Source organism: Trichoderma virens, assembly GCF_000170995.1.
Source record: "Trichoderma virens Gv29-8 chromosome Unknown TRIVIscaffold_6, whole genome shotgun sequence".
NCBI lineage: Eukaryota > Fungi > Ascomycota > Sordariomycetes > Hypocreales > Hypocreaceae > Trichoderma > Trichoderma virens.
In genome coordinates, this window is record NW_014013743.1 from 2,136,068 (window position 1) to 2,150,682 (window position 14,615).

Consider the following 14,615-nt stretch of genomic DNA (forward strand, 5'->3'; position numbering starts at 1 on the left):
GAGGGATTTTGGGATTACAATGTGACAAAGGCAGCGCATTCACACATCAATTTTCACAGCAAAGCAATGAACAGCTACTATAGTGGTAACACCTTCTGTTGTTCACAAGTTGACTTGCGCCCATCATGAACAGCTTCGTGTAATGTCCAGTTCCAAGTCACATCTTCAAGTCTTACTAGGACTCGTTCAGGCCAAAACATGACCAACGAAACCACATATCTTCGCCTTCTGAAATCAAAGTGCTTCTCTCTACCAAACGTGATGCCTTACTCCGTACATGACGCACGCTCCCAACGCGTCAAAATGGCCATTTGTCCGTAATAAACCGTGACGCGAGTCTCTCCCCCTCCGTCCAAAACTTGATGCCTCATCCCGGAGCTGCAGCTTCGCCGCCTTCCGGGCCATTCTGCCGGCCCACTGCGCTCACCGCTCTTTGGCTACTATTTATTCTTCGCGCGCCCCCGAGAAAGCGAAGCTTTTCCTTTTCTCTTTTCTTCTTTAGCTCTCTTTGCCTTTTGGCTTAGATCAAGTGTAGTATCTGTTCTTTTCAGTTTAATCTCTGAAAGGTCTCTAAGGAGACCAATCGTGATTATTCTTATTTTTGTCCTCGGAGCGGCTTCCTCTGTGCTTGCGCATGATTCTGCTCACAGTGTCCCTGGTATTACACTGCCTCCAGGCGACGCGACCTTTTCATTGCTTGCTTGGGCTTGCCCGAGCAGTGAAGAAGAGAATTCACACAGCCAGTAGAGTGAGGGGAAAAGTTCGGTCGGTGTTGAGTAGGAGAAAAGCAGAAAAGCCTTGGTGTTTTTGCCGTGGTGATGCTGTAGCAAAATGTGTGCGATGGTGGGAGAATTGCTGAACAGGAGGTTTTCACAACACTGTTGATTTTTGCGCACGCGATAATGATGCTGGCTTCTTCTATTCTACTCCCATCAACCGCTACAGTGTACATCTTTTCAGTATGTAGAAGTCGTGATACTCAACCGCCCTCCGTCTGCCAGCAGCACGCTTCCATCCACGTATCCTCCGGCTTTGCTTGTCAAAAACAGCATCGCTCCCCCAAATTCCTCTTCCGTGCCCATCCTCGCCAATGGAACAAACGACCCCGGCAAGCTGCCCTCCTCTCGAACCTCCTTCTCCGAAGCTTTGATATCTCGTTCCGTCATTTCGCTCGGATACAGCCCTGGCGCGATGGAGTTGACTCTGATCTTGTGTGGCGCCAGCAGTGTTGCGAGCTGCTTGGCAAGCTGTCCTGCTGCCGCTTTGCTGCTGCCGTAGGCAAATCCGGCTTTGGGGAGACGCGCATAGGTTGCAACAGAAGTTGTGACGATGACCTGTGATTTTTGGGCAACCACCGCTTTCTTGTTTCCCTCGTCGAGGAGATCCAAGAACGCGAGGACAGTGTAGAGGACAGCCGTGACGTTTACGTGAAAAGACTGTGTAAATTCCTCCATGCTGTATTCCCAAAGACCCTCTTGAATGGCCTTGATATCAAGATTACTGGCGTTTCTAATAATGTCCGAATTATCAGCCGTGATGACTCCGCTGTTGGCGAAGACGATATCGCAGTATCCCACTTCTCCGCGAACTCGATCAGCGGCTGCTTTCAACGAGTCCTTTGAGGTGACATCGCAGACAACAGGCTTGATGGCCTCCGGCTTTGGACATGTATCTCTTGTGGCGGCCAAGGCCTCCTCTCGTCGCCCGAGGACATAGACTGCCTTGGCTCCGTTGGCGGCGAGGGCGTGGGCTGTGATTCTGCCTAATCCAGAGCCTCCGCCGGTGATGACAGCAACGAGGCCGTCGACTCTGAAAAGAGACTCAACGCTATAGGGATTCGGATTCGAAGTCATGTCTTGTTTTTGAATTGGCATTTGTTGGAAATCTTGTGAGAAATTCTGGATGGATTTGCTACGCTGTGGGAATTACTACTCTACGCTTCCATCAGTTCTCGTTGGAGATGGAGAGCCTGCGCGAAACGGCCCACTTGGAAGAGATGACAGACATGGATCTGCCTCTGAATATTACGCTCAACTGTGAGAAGACATGCACATAGACAACCTAGTGGAGATGATTTCGATTTTCCAGTAATAGCGTAGACCCCAAATTGTCGACGGTGCTGACGACCAAACCAGTGAACCAAATTCACCAAAACTCGAGGTTCCAGTTGCGGTCCAATTCGCTTAGGGGCTAACAGTGAAGCGAAGCGCTGAGCTGAGTCTACCGAAGGGCTGTTTCAGCGCAGCTAGGCATCACGGCTGGCTGTTGTGGTTGATTCTCAGTGGACGCTGGGCGCTGAGACGGGTCGCTACGAGACACTATCGGCTTCAGCTAAGCGAGGGATGATAGCCCGTACAAGACTAGACGAGTACCTGACCTGAGCAAAATCTACATCACCATGCAACTACATGTCCAGCACTGGAATCCATCGAAATTGTGTTGATGTTTCACCATCCAGCTCTGCATTTCAGGTCCCCGTATCGACGCTGCCGTATCTGGAACCGGCCCCTCGACACATCATTTCAACCCATTCCAATTGCCTCGGCCAGCATGTCATGCATGAACAGCACTGCAAAAAACGCACAATCTATGGCGTGTCGCCCCTTGCTTGATAGGATAGCAACCGTCGATTCGATCTAGTCTGGCTATGGGGCGTCGAATTGGACGTGGGATCCTCCCATTGGTGGCTGATATGGCTGGCCAAGGGGCCTAAACGGACATAATCACATGTGAAACTCGATGGGCACCAAGTTGGAAGTCAATATTGGCCGTGTTATGGATGGCTGCACATGATTTTTGCTCTCTAATAATCGGCATAATTCTCCCTGCAGCGTCCAATATGACCGGTCCCAAGCGATGTGCTATCTAGACATGTCGACATCTCGCAATTTGCATTGTCCAACCAGTTGAATTGGCCTGCCACACCTCCTCAATCGCAACCACAATGGCGACAGACGCTGTCGCGGCCTCTAAGCAGGCTCAGCACAAACAAGGACCGACGCTTCTTCCGTCGCCCGTTGCTCAAGCCGTCAGCCTTGCTGCTCGATCTACGTCGCTCGCTATACGCATTGGGTCGGTGGTTAGCAATGCAAGTCTCGATGCTGCGAGACTCACTACTCTGGGTGGCCTTGAGCTGGCCCGGGGGTTGATTGAAGGCGTAATAAGCCGGGCTGCCAAAGATACTCTCGAACAATCACGAACCGAGCTAGCCGTTCAAGATGCAGAGACGGTCCTAGAGCGCAGCCTTGAAAATCTACATTACGCTGTCACCCAGGCTGTATTTTGGACATCCGTCAGCTTCCGACTCACAGGCACAACGATTTCCACGGCTTCCGCGGGATCGCAGCTTCTTCTGTCGTCGTTGGACCAACTTTTCGGCTCGACAGACTCTTCTCGAGCCGTTGCCAGCATTGTCACCCTTATTCGACGTGAATTTGAAAATCCTGCTACAGGTCTCCAAGGAGAACGGGTTGGCGTCATTGATCTGACTCTTGCACTCAGCACGCTCGCCTATCTACAACGAGCATGCCGCAAGACCGCTCAAGAAGAACGCCGGAGACAGTCATACGAAGAAGTCATTTGGGATGTTGTTGTCCTGGAAGATGGCGACAGGGTTGATGTTGATGAAAAGGTGTTTAGCGAGATCCGTGGAGGCTACAGCACCCAAGACAAAGACGACGTTCCATCCTCACCTTCTAGTAGTCCCTGGACTGGAGCGGAAGATGATGAAGCTGTAGTGTCTCGTCTCAAAAGCCAGATCTTAGCCTCTCTGACTCCAGGTACAACAGTATCTGTCTCCAATTCGGTGTCTTCGGTCCAGACAATTACTGTTGACGTTCATGGATCTCGGCTCCTTTCCCTGCCAACGCCTCCGGGCGCAGAAATAGTCGAAACAAAATCTCTTACCTCGGGGAGTCACGTATCATACTCATTATCTGATCAACAAGATCAATCTTCTTCTGCATCCTACCGAGTGGTGTACAAGATACACCGCAACAAGAAGGGGACGTCATCTTTCCGCGGCGAGGAAGACTCCAAAGACGAGGCTATCGAAATAATAACAGACAACCAAAGTTGCAGCAGCGACGAAACTCTCGCTCCGGGAACACCTACAATAACCATCCCTGAAGGCCCATCCCCTCCCGCATCACCCACAATGCTGCCCTCTTCTACTTTTGCGCTACAACCGAGACCATCTTCATCGGCTGAGACAAGAAGACGCCACAAAACGCAATCGCATGATTTCTCAAAGCCAACAAAATCGAGCTCTCGCAAACATAATGCCGACTCTGCCAAGGCTGTTTCTTCTCGATCCGCAATCCCTTCAAGAGAGCCGATATATCTCGAGGACTTGGAGGCCATGGCAAACCAAAAGAAGCAACGCACACCAGCCCACAACTCAAAATCGCAAGATTCACATAGAAAGACGCAGACCGGAAGAAAGTCAGAAGCGGCGGCATCATCCAGGTCGTCGGATAAAAGAACAGGCTTGAGGCATGTTCTTCGAGGGAGCGGCCCGTCCATCTCAACTATCTGGACTAAGGAGTCGGGTCCGATGGACTATATAAGTGTCCAGGAGAAACCAAAGCTTCACATCAAACCTCCTCATAGAGATGCGGCGAAAGAATTGCGGGCGGGATCCCCAACCAGCGATTTAGTACCAAGATCACCCACTGAACATCACAGCGTCTACCTTGCACCACCAGGCCATCGACGAAATCGGTCGTATGCCACCAGCATCTATAGCGTGGGCACCAACGACTCACAGTCATCCTTGTTGTTGTCCTCGTATTACCAAAAGAGTGCTTATAATACAGCTGACGCTCTTCATGCTCTTCGACAAGAAGGCTTCGTTGATGGAACCTTTCCCGAGGGCCACCTCCTCCCCAACATTACTCGATATATGCGATTCTCATCTGCGTGTTATGGTTCAAACTTCCTCAGACTTACTGGCGTGACGAACGAGACACCAAAGCTTGGCGTCTGGGACGGAGTACACCATGATGTACGGCATTTCGCTCATCACACGGAATCACAATCTGACAATATTCTTCTTGCTTCATTTGTTGATCCCAACGGAGGCAGCGATGCCACTGGTGCCACCGGTTCTGGTGTCCCTTTGGTCCATTACATCTCGCTCGACCACGCAGCCAAGGCAGTCGTCCTTGCTTGTAGAGGGACATTAGGATTCGAAGACGTCCTGGCTGATCTAACCTGCGACTATGATAGGCTCGTATGGAGGGGCAAAGGCTACAGAGTGCACAAGGGCATCCATGCTTCCGCCAGGAGACTGCTGTACGGTGGCGACGGTCGCGTTCTGTTGACGCTCAAAGAGGCCCTACGCGAGTTCCCCGATTATGGACTTGTCCTATGCGGGCATTCACTGGGAGCTGGCGTCACATCTTTGCTGGGAATCATGCTTTCTGAGCCTAATCCAATTGGTCCTGGCTTTGTCACTTCTGCTGAACCGTATACACTCAGACCTCCGCCAAACGAAGCTCTTGTCAATGTGAAGCTGAGCGACATCCGGCCTCCATCCGGCCGCCGCATACATGTATATGCGTATGGCCCTCCCGCCGTCATGTCATCGTCTCTTCGCAAAATCACCCGGGGCCTCATAACCACGGTCGTACATGGCAATGACTTGGTACCTCATCTGTCATTGGGTTTGCTGCACGACTTCCAAGGAGTCTCTTTGGCGTTCAAGCATGACGAGAACAATACCAAGTCCGAAATTCGTCAGCGAATCTGGAATACCCTCCAAGACAATGTCTCAGAGAGATGGTACTCTTATCGCAGCGCGAGCAAAGTTGCCAGTAGCGGCGGCGTCAGCGACGAGGAGAGGTGGATGCTTCCCGCACTGGAAAACATGAGGACGAACATGAAGGGGAAGAAGCTTCTTCCACCGGGCGAGGTGTTTACCCTTGAGACGCAGCGAGTGCTTAGGAGGGATGCGTTCCTACTCTTGGACGAGGAGCATATCGGGCGGCCTGCGCAGAGGATTGTGCTGAAATATGTCAAGGATGTGGAGGGTCGGTTTGGAGAGCTGCGGTTTGGGACGAGCATGTTGACGGATCACAGTCCGGCAAAGTATGAAGATGCTCTGAACAAGTTGAGAGTTGGAGTCTCAAGTTAGTGTACATGCTTTCTCTGATGATTCCGCGTCATAGTTGCCCGACTCTGACAAAACGTAAAAGGCGCTTTTGGTATTCACTTGGGTGGACGAGAGCCCAGTTAATTGGATTTATGGAAATAGACGCTTCTCTTTTGTTTGTAACACGCATGCGATCATTATATACCTACATTTCCTTCTCTCTAAAGAAGTAATCATGATATGACATTAGTGTGAAATATACAAAGTGCCAATAATATCTGCGTATACATAGAAATGGAATCTCATCATCACTTCATCAGTTCACTGCTCGTTGGGTTATTCCGAATAATACGTTTCTAACAGCATCATAATCGGGATCATGCGGCTCGAACCTTGCTAAATCTGCGTTACTTCGAGGGATCGCGCACGTCTGCTGGACATTACCTGTCTCTGGGCGACAATGAGTTGCCGAGGCCCTCGTCACAACAACTCCAGCATGTGATTTTGTGTTCTTGTGCGAATTATCATGCTGTTCTTGGTATTGGAGGGTGCTGTCACCTATTGGTGGTGTGATCTCAGACTCCAGCGTCTCGTAAAAGCTGAATATCTCGGTTTCTGGCTTTTGAGAAAATGCTTGGATGAATTCGGCGTGCATTTGATTGAGAAGTTCGGATCCTCCCTGGCGAAGGGAGTCTATTACTTGCTGATTGGGGTGTCCAGCAGTAAGCTGGAGTGATGTTATATCCATTCCATCGTGAGGTACGCCGAAGAAGACCACTCCGCGAATTGCGCGGAAAATGTTCATCTCAGTCTCTCCTCGTAATTTGGACAAAGTTATCAAAGCCTAGCTCTTCCTTTAGCCACGATATATGTCAGTTTCATGGGGGTTAACTACCTGTTTTATGACTAGACCTCCAACGCCATGGCCAATGAGTATTGTTGGTTTGATCTGGGAGGAATTGCCCAGCGCCGTGAGGACTTTGACAAAAGCTGTCCCCAAGGCTTCGAGAGTCACCCGTCCATATTTTCCGTCCAGCACAGACTGGTAGCCATATATCATGACTCGCACCATGGGCTGCCGGCTTTCCGCGTCGACAAACTGAGCTGGTAGAATGTCTCGTAGCCATACATGATTACTTGCCACATCCTCAAATGATTCCAATGGACGTCCGCTGATGTTGCCAAGGGCAATGATACTGCTTGATTCAGTGATGAATCATGATTCAGCCGAACGGTATAAACATACTCTACTTTGTAATTCTTTGCCTCTGGTAAATATAAAGAAGTGATGCCAAGCAAGTCATCGTCAATTGCTAGATATCCGCTATTGGAGGATGGATTTCCATGCGGCCCCTCTAGTGATAAGTCCCATGGCTTTGGGTGTTGGGTTACCAATGGACGGCTCTTATATACCACTGTAGCGGTAAATGATCGACGATCGACTTCGGGGACAAATGACTTTATGACTGGGCAAGAAGAAGGATCATGTTGTTCCAGACAAGATCGCAGACGAATAACGCTCCAGTCCAGAGGCACTCTTCGGACCCGAAATGTAGTTCTTTGACTTGGGTGTTGCTGCATCTGGGAGGTCGGATGGATTCAATTGACAAAATATTATGACTTGGCAATGATGAGAATAAGACGAATAGTGATAAATTGTTGCAGAGATCATGAGTTGAGACTTAATATTGGAGGACTATTTCTATAGATATATATATAATTCTAGAGCCTCATATTTCCAAGCTAGGTAAACAAAAATAAAGCATCATTACCGCCATTTGTTGCTTCGTATTAGTGATTTGGTTGTTTCAGCTGGCGGGTGGTGAGAGGCTAATGTATGTAGAGAGATCATGGAACCAACAGATAGTACTATTTTGACCATACTTTTCCTTGTATTCTATCGGCAAACGTCTATTAAGCGCGACAAAACAAGTCTAATGTTTTCCAGGGTGTTATTGGGGTTTGATGTGGTGATATCGCTGGTCAATTTGGCGCGGCCCCGCTGCCAATGGAACCCAGCGCCTATGGCCGAGATGGGGGCCGGCGGCTATTTGCTCGCTGCTGTGAGGCTGACATCTAAAATTCTGAGATCCGAGTATTGCTTTATATGTTATTCATGTGGAAATGCCGTAAGGGAGGCTAGGCAAGGTGAAGCCAGTAGAGTAGGTAGGTGGTCTCTTCTAGGATCTGAATCAATCGTCAGCATCAAGCCATCTAGAACAGGGGCTAAAGCGTCAACGTACAGAGTAAGAACTCGACAGGGTTCGTTTTTATTTAAGCAGTTCGAGTTTCCCAAATCATACAACAAGCTTGTCTTTTGAATAAGCAAAGCGGGCGCCAGTAAAGAGCACCGCTCCCGCCATAAGGACAGCGCCACTAAAGATGATGCCTTGAGAGTAGCCGCCATATGTGTCGATCAGGGCTCCGGTGATTGGAGTTCCACCCAAGGCTCCAAATCCAATGAGAAATGTAGACATTCCTAGATAGGTTCCAATCTATCAATGTGTTAGACTGTGTGGCCTTGGGTATGGTGAAAACAACACAGGGGCTTACTTTGCTAGGGTGATCTGCTGTGTGCGCAATGGTGGTAAACATGAGAGCGATAATGATGCCACTTGTCGCGCCGAATAAAATAGATAGAACAATAAGTCCTGCTGACGAGGTGATCTTCAACCAGCAAAACATGAGTATTCCAGAGGCGTAACAGGCTACAGTGATGACATTAAATTGACCGAGATGCTTAGCAACGGCACCGGCAAACACTCGGCCCAAAAATGATCCTGCATTGATCAAGGCAAATAGATAGGATGCAAGGCCTGGAGCCATTCCATGTACTGAACCGTAGTCAGCTAGGTAGAAGTACGGCGTCCAAAGTCCCAAAATGGCCATGAACAAGGCTGCCACTTGGAGAGAGAATGCGGGGATCTTGAACGCCTCTAGCAAAATGAATGCGCCCTTTCTTTTTAGCGATGTTGGTCGAATAGTAACGGCCGCAATTGCTAGCAAGAATAGAGTCAGGAAGCCACAGATACGCTGACCCCAGGCAAACCCGACGCTATTGTCTTGGAGGAGGTTTGTCATGATTACTGGATAGATGATTCCCCCAAGGGGAGAACCAGTGGTGGCAAATGCCATAGCTATCGGTCGTCTCTTGAAGAAATAATGCCCAACAATTGAAATAGCCGGAGTGAATATCAGGCCAGACGAGATGCCAATGAAGACTCCCTGACAAAGAATGAATTGGTAGAGCTCGGTACAAAGGCTCGTGAGCATCATGGCGACGACGAGTAGAAGAGAGAATGGCCAAATAATAACCTAGGCGATCATAAGTATCAGTAATAGCCAGGTAGATGCCATAGTTGGGAGAAATATTCATCGTACCATTGCTCCATAGCGGTCTGCGAGCGGACCAGCGACCAAAGCTGCCGAGAACTGGGCAAAGGACTGAATAGCACCGATCCATGCTACATCAGATGGAGAATTGCCGGATAAGAATGTCTTGAGATAGTATGTTTCGTAGACTCTATCATAGGGAGGCGGTTTGTGTTAGCTTTCATCCTGCTCAATACTGGATCGCCGAGTACCAACCCAAAGGAATTAACATAGCCAAAGGATACAAACAATATGCACCAACATCCCAAAACAACCAACCATGCCCGTAGGCCTCCTTCTGCAAATTCATGCGAATGGGCCTTCGCCTCAATGGGACTCTCAACAGCTTCCTCAACAGCTTCCTCACCCCCTAAGAAGATTGCCGACTCGATCTCGGTGGTGCTACCCGAAGACATGGTAGCAAATGAAAGGACTGGGCACTAAGATTTAGAGTCCTTGGTCACAGGAGGGATACCACACTACACAAGATAGCCGATCGCAGATCTGCTTGAATTTAATTTATACCCAGAAGTTAAGGGTGCATGAGCTTAAATATGGTTAACCACGGCTATCATGGCACGGGTATCATGGAGCAGCGGCATCTCCGAATCGCCGACGATCCCACAAACGTGGTGCTTCGAGTCAACATAAAACGTCAACATAAATTCCATTCTTATCTGATCGTAATAGCCTGTGCTCGATTTACGAAATAACTCCAGGCTGGCGGCGTTCTCGGTGTAAGGCGAATTGAAGCTTGATTGATAACATCACGTCTCTTCTGGGAATAGCCTCGGAGGAAAAAGCAAGAATTGGCCCACAACTGGAGAAGGTGGAGAAGAGCTGATGACGGAGATGGTCGGTCATTTCGCAAGCCACCCAATCATAACCCGCCGGGAATCTATAGAATATCTCCTTGGAATCCTGGACGGCTCTCTGCAACCTTGATATGTAGATCAAGACAGAATTTGAAATCCAGTACAGATTCTGCACCTGCCAAGATGACAGACGATCCGGAACGGGTGTGTCCGGCTCCGACAATAGCCGAAGTCGGCAGTGAGAAAAGCACAGTCAACTTGCAAGCTCCAGCTGTAGGCTCCATTCTCAATGCCGAGCCTCAGGAAGTTCGCACAAGGAAGAAGCGTCTTCAGCTGAGCTGCGGCGAGTGCAGAAGGAAAAAGGTAATGCGAAGAAAATTCGTCTTCTCAGGCGACAATCCCTTGGATTTCATTTTCTGACCAAAACACTCAACATTAGCTCTCCTGTGATAGAGGCCGACCCTGCCGCCGTTGCGTCAGGACGGGAAGAGCAGACCAGTGCGAATTCGAAACTACCCCGAGGCCTCTGTTGCTACCAATCAATCAAAGCGCTCAGCTGGAGCAGATCAAATCCGACCAAGCCGAGCTTCAGAATCTTCGAACTGAGATTTTTCAGTTGAGGGAGCTGCTCTCAAAGCCCACGACTCAGCAAGGTAGAGATCTCTTTACAGAAGACGTCGATGGCGATGAGATTCCAAAAAGAAGTGGAGTGGATGTCAAGGACATCATTACAATCAGTCGGAATTCCATCAACACCAACGATGGCCCGCCGGATCCAAGAGAGAAATCCCCACGGGGATACTACAGGCGACATACTCTCTTGCGATTCTTTTCAGAGGTAAAATTCCAGGCCTGGTTCCATCGGAACAGAAATACTGACCACTACTAATCCGATGCAAATAGATTCCGCAGCTGTTTCCATTCATCAAGGAAATAGCTGATCAATGGCTTAAGCCTTACGGGATCTACATCAAGAAGAATAAAGCCGGCAAAGATGACGGCTGGAAAATGAAGATGGCAGGCCAAGAGCAGCCACTGCTAGAAAGTCTTTTGCCACCGAAAGGTGACACTGATGTGCTAATCGCCATATACCTTGATCATTTCGAGCAGCTCCATCGTGTCGTCCATGTTCCCACATTCAATAGGGAGTATATTAACTTTTGGACCCCTGGCAAGACACGATATCCTACAATGGCAGCGATGATACTGTCCATGATTACAGTGTCGATTTGTGCCTCTGCCCACCTTGTTGGTTCTACACCAGTCCCTGCCGCCTACCGGAATATGGCTGAGCAGTGGATTTTTGCAATTGACGACTGGCTAAGACTGCAAAGCACAAAACACCGCAAACTCGTGCACTACCAAGTCGCCTGCCTGATGTACATGGCCAAACGGATGAACATAGTTGGCAAGAAGAGATTCTGGAAAGACACCGGCTCTTTAGTTCAAGATGCCATCATGGATGGTTTGAATCGCAATCCTTCCATAACAGATGCCTTTTTCATAAGGGAGATGAAGAAGCGGATATGGTACACCATTCGCGAGTTGGAGCTCCAGAACTCGTTTGAATGCGGCCTACCCACCCTTCTTCACACCATCGATTCCAATGTCTCAGCGCCTACCAATCTTGCCGACGAAGACTTTGACGATACAACCAAGCAGGCCCCTATTTCAAGACCCTCCAATTACTATACGACGTCCTCTTACCAGTTCCATAGCTTCCGCAGTTGGGAGCTACGCCTCGAGATATCACGACGGTTATTTGGATCCGGATTCTTTAGGGCTCTGGCCTACGACGACGTTTTGCGATACACTCACGAAATCACAAAAGCGATCAATGACCTCCCTCCTTGGAACAGCAGCAGAAACGACAGAAAAAGCGATGCAAGACTCCTCTTGTCGTACTCAATGCTAGAGTTTCAGCTCAAGGAATGTCTACTAACCATCCACCGACCATACATCGATAGAGAAGGCGGCAGCTATCCTCTTTCGGAGAACATTTGCTACCAAACATCACGAGAGATTCTAGTTTCGAGTATTCAGCTTATGGGCTTAGGTGTTCAGAGTTTGGCGCAGCTGCGCGAAGATCTTGCGCTTGCTTCACTGCATATAACTCGTCTTACTCTATTGCAACCAGAAGGTCAGTCTTTCCCATCCCCTCGAGCCCTTTCTTTCCAAATGCCATGCTCATTTTCGGATAGGCTCTAATAGCATCATCATGGTTAATGCACCGTCGACGGTCGACTTACTGGAGCAATGCCTCCCTATCATCGAAGACAAATACCTGCGCTTCTCTGATCCCTGGACATTTTTCATCATGTGCACAGCCATCATGCTCATCAAGATACATATGGGGAAGGAATCTCGACAAAATGCCAAGTCATCTTGCGCACGCAGATTTCTGGACTTGTACTACAAGAATGTATGGATGCGCCAGCCCTCTGATCTCGCTCAACAGCAAGCAATCACCCAAGACATTGTCAATCAAACAGCCGTAAGTTCCACATTGGCCACCTTTCAATACACTTCTTTTTCTTGCACGCCGTTCTTGATCAACAACCCAAACTTATGTCCGTGTCTAACATAGGCTTCCGCTACCGGCCCACCACCTCCTCCAGATGGAAGCGCTCTTCCCACGTCAGTGTGGCTCGACAGCAGCTACCCCGATGTAAGTTGTAATCCTAGCAACATAGCTGCAGGCGCTAATATTCCGATAGGTCGGAAGTGATCCTTTCGATCTCGCAGTCGAGTTGGACGTGTGGGAATCGGGATTTCCACTGCCCGGATTCCCAAACTGCTAAATCACAAGCCGATGTCGTTATACCTAGGTACCCAGAATGGAGATTCAAGATTACGATATCGGAGCTCGCTGCTGCATGCTGCAGCTCTCTTGTTTATCCGCACGTATAATATCGTTCGACTGCAGCGGGCACGTTTACTATTGGGGGTGTGAAATCCACCTCATTGGGTTCCACATGCTGCTTCTCCGCACTCTTATGTCTATAATGTATGAATGAATTCGAACGATACTCCTCTTGTTTTCTATATCATCTTCATCACAACACGATCGAGAGTTACCTGCGATATCTGTGCATTGCATTCGAAACCGTATCAATGGCGTTAATCCAGCCTTTTTCCGTCTCTGGAAAAACCGCCATCATAACTGGCGCCGGCTCTGGTCTGTTTCGCACTGGTGTCTAAACAACTGAATAATCTCTTTGACTTACATGCAATTCGTGTTAGGTATCAATCTTGCTTTCGCGGAACTTCTTCTCTCCCGGGATTGCAACGTCGTCTTTGCGGATCTGGAGCTGCGGCCAGAGGCAAAAGATGTCATTTCCAAGTACCAGAGCGACGAAAGAAACCAGGCTTCCTATATCCGGACAGACGTAACCTCATGGTCCGACCTCACTAAAATGTTTAACTTTGCCCTTGAAACTTATGGTGATTTCGACATTGTTTGTCCTGGAGCCGGAGTATATGAGCCTCACTGGTCCAATTTCTGGCATCCACCTGGGTCCAGCGAAAGTAGGGATGCGCTCGACAAAGATCACTACGCGCTGCTTGACGTCAATCTGACGCATCCCATTCGTGTAACTCAGATGGCAATATCGCATTGGCTGTATCCTCGCCCGCCGGCCGAAGGTTCCAAATTCAAGAGTGCTCCCCCCAAGGTGTCCGTCGGTAACCCGAAGAGGGTTGTTCACATCTCTTCAGTTGCTGCCCAGATTCCCGTGTTTAGAGCGCCGCTATACGGCGCATCAAAGTTTGGTCTTTCAGGCTTCATCCGCTGTCTCGCACAACTAGAACCTCGATTTGGCGTGCGCGTGAACGGCGTCGCCCCTGGTGTCGTGCGAACTCCTCTTTGGACGGAGCATCCGGAAAAGCTGATGAATGTTGACGTTGCCCAAGACGCGTGGGTCACTCCGCAAGAAGTGGCTCAAGCAATGCTGCGATGCGTTGAAGAAAACGTCAACTTTGGGGGAACGATCCTGGAAGTTGGCGCAGGCAATACTAGGAGAGTAAAGATTTACAACGATGCAGGCCCGGATCTAGATCCCGCCAAGGGGCTTGTTACCAGCAATAGTGCTCTTGGTGATGATGAAGTTGTTGACTGGCTACATGAAGAGGCCATTTGGGGAGCTCACGAATAGGATTCTGAGCTGTCGCATATTATGTGTTGATTACACATCTTCTTTCGTCCAAGATTCCCAGAAGGATGAGGTTTCAGCCTTGTGGGGAGGCAGCAAGCATACAAACAAGGCACTCCTGCATCCCGAATAGAGTGAATGCTCTATTCTGTTAGTGCAAATGAGAAACTGTTCGGTCCAGCG

At 49.2% G+C, this 14,615-nt stretch overlaps 6 protein-coding genes across 6 annotated transcripts; 3 read left to right on the forward strand and 3 right to left on the reverse strand.

Moving 5' to 3' along the window:
• Positions 1 to 956: 956 nt before the first annotated feature.
• On the reverse strand, positions 957 to 1,853 carry TRIVIDRAFT_53966 (uncharacterized protein; the record flags this gene model as incomplete). The annotated part of the gene is made up of 1 exon (XM_014101485.1): positions 957 to 1,853. The coding sequence occupies one exon, from the start codon at positions 1,851 to 1,853 to the stop codon at positions 957 to 959; it is 897 nt and encodes a 298-aa protein (XP_013956960.1).
• A 1,091-nt stretch (positions 1,854 to 2,944) lies between these two features.
• TRIVIDRAFT_230669 (uncharacterized protein) lies at positions 2,945 to 6,238 on the forward strand (the record flags this gene model as incomplete). Its single annotated transcript, XM_014101486.1, has 2 exons — positions 2,945 to 6,131; positions 6,198 to 6,238. The coding sequence occupies 2 exons, from the start codon at positions 2,945 to 2,947 to the stop codon at positions 6,236 to 6,238; spliced, it is 3,228 nt and encodes a 1,075-aa protein (XP_013956961.1).
• A 172-nt stretch (positions 6,239 to 6,410) lies between these two features.
• Positions 6,411 to 7,675, reverse strand: TRIVIDRAFT_29345 (uncharacterized protein; the record flags this gene model as incomplete). Its single annotated transcript, XM_014101487.1, has 3 exons — positions 6,411 to 6,938; positions 6,987 to 7,290; positions 7,341 to 7,675. 3 exons carry the CDS (start codon positions 7,673 to 7,675, stop codon positions 6,411 to 6,413), a joined length of 1,167 nt encoding a protein of 388 aa, XP_013956962.1.
• A 716-nt stretch (positions 7,676 to 8,391) lies between these two features.
• TRIVIDRAFT_53964 (uncharacterized protein) lies at positions 8,392 to 9,882 on the reverse strand (the record flags this gene model as incomplete). The annotated part of the gene is made up of 4 exons (XM_014101488.1): positions 8,392 to 8,589; positions 8,648 to 9,409; positions 9,476 to 9,617; positions 9,683 to 9,882. 4 exons carry the CDS (start codon positions 9,880 to 9,882, stop codon positions 8,392 to 8,394), a joined length of 1,302 nt encoding a protein of 433 aa, XP_013956963.1.
• Positions 9,883 to 10,464: 582 nt separating this feature from the next.
• On the forward strand, positions 10,465 to 12,868 carry TRIVIDRAFT_29280 (uncharacterized protein; the record flags this gene model as incomplete). Its single annotated transcript, XM_014101489.1, has 4 exons — positions 10,465 to 10,644; positions 10,721 to 11,119; positions 11,185 to 12,421; positions 12,483 to 12,868. The coding sequence occupies 4 exons, from the start codon at positions 10,465 to 10,467 to the stop codon at positions 12,866 to 12,868; spliced, it is 2,202 nt and encodes a 733-aa protein (XP_013956964.1).
• A 527-nt stretch (positions 12,869 to 13,395) lies between these two features.
• On the forward strand, positions 13,396 to 14,435 carry TRIVIDRAFT_53963 (uncharacterized protein; the record flags this gene model as incomplete). Its single annotated transcript, XM_014101490.1, has 2 exons — positions 13,396 to 13,459; positions 13,525 to 14,435. 2 exons carry the CDS (start codon positions 13,396 to 13,398, stop codon positions 14,433 to 14,435), a joined length of 975 nt encoding a protein of 324 aa, XP_013956965.1.
• Between the last annotated feature and the right edge of the window lie 180 nt (positions 14,436 to 14,615).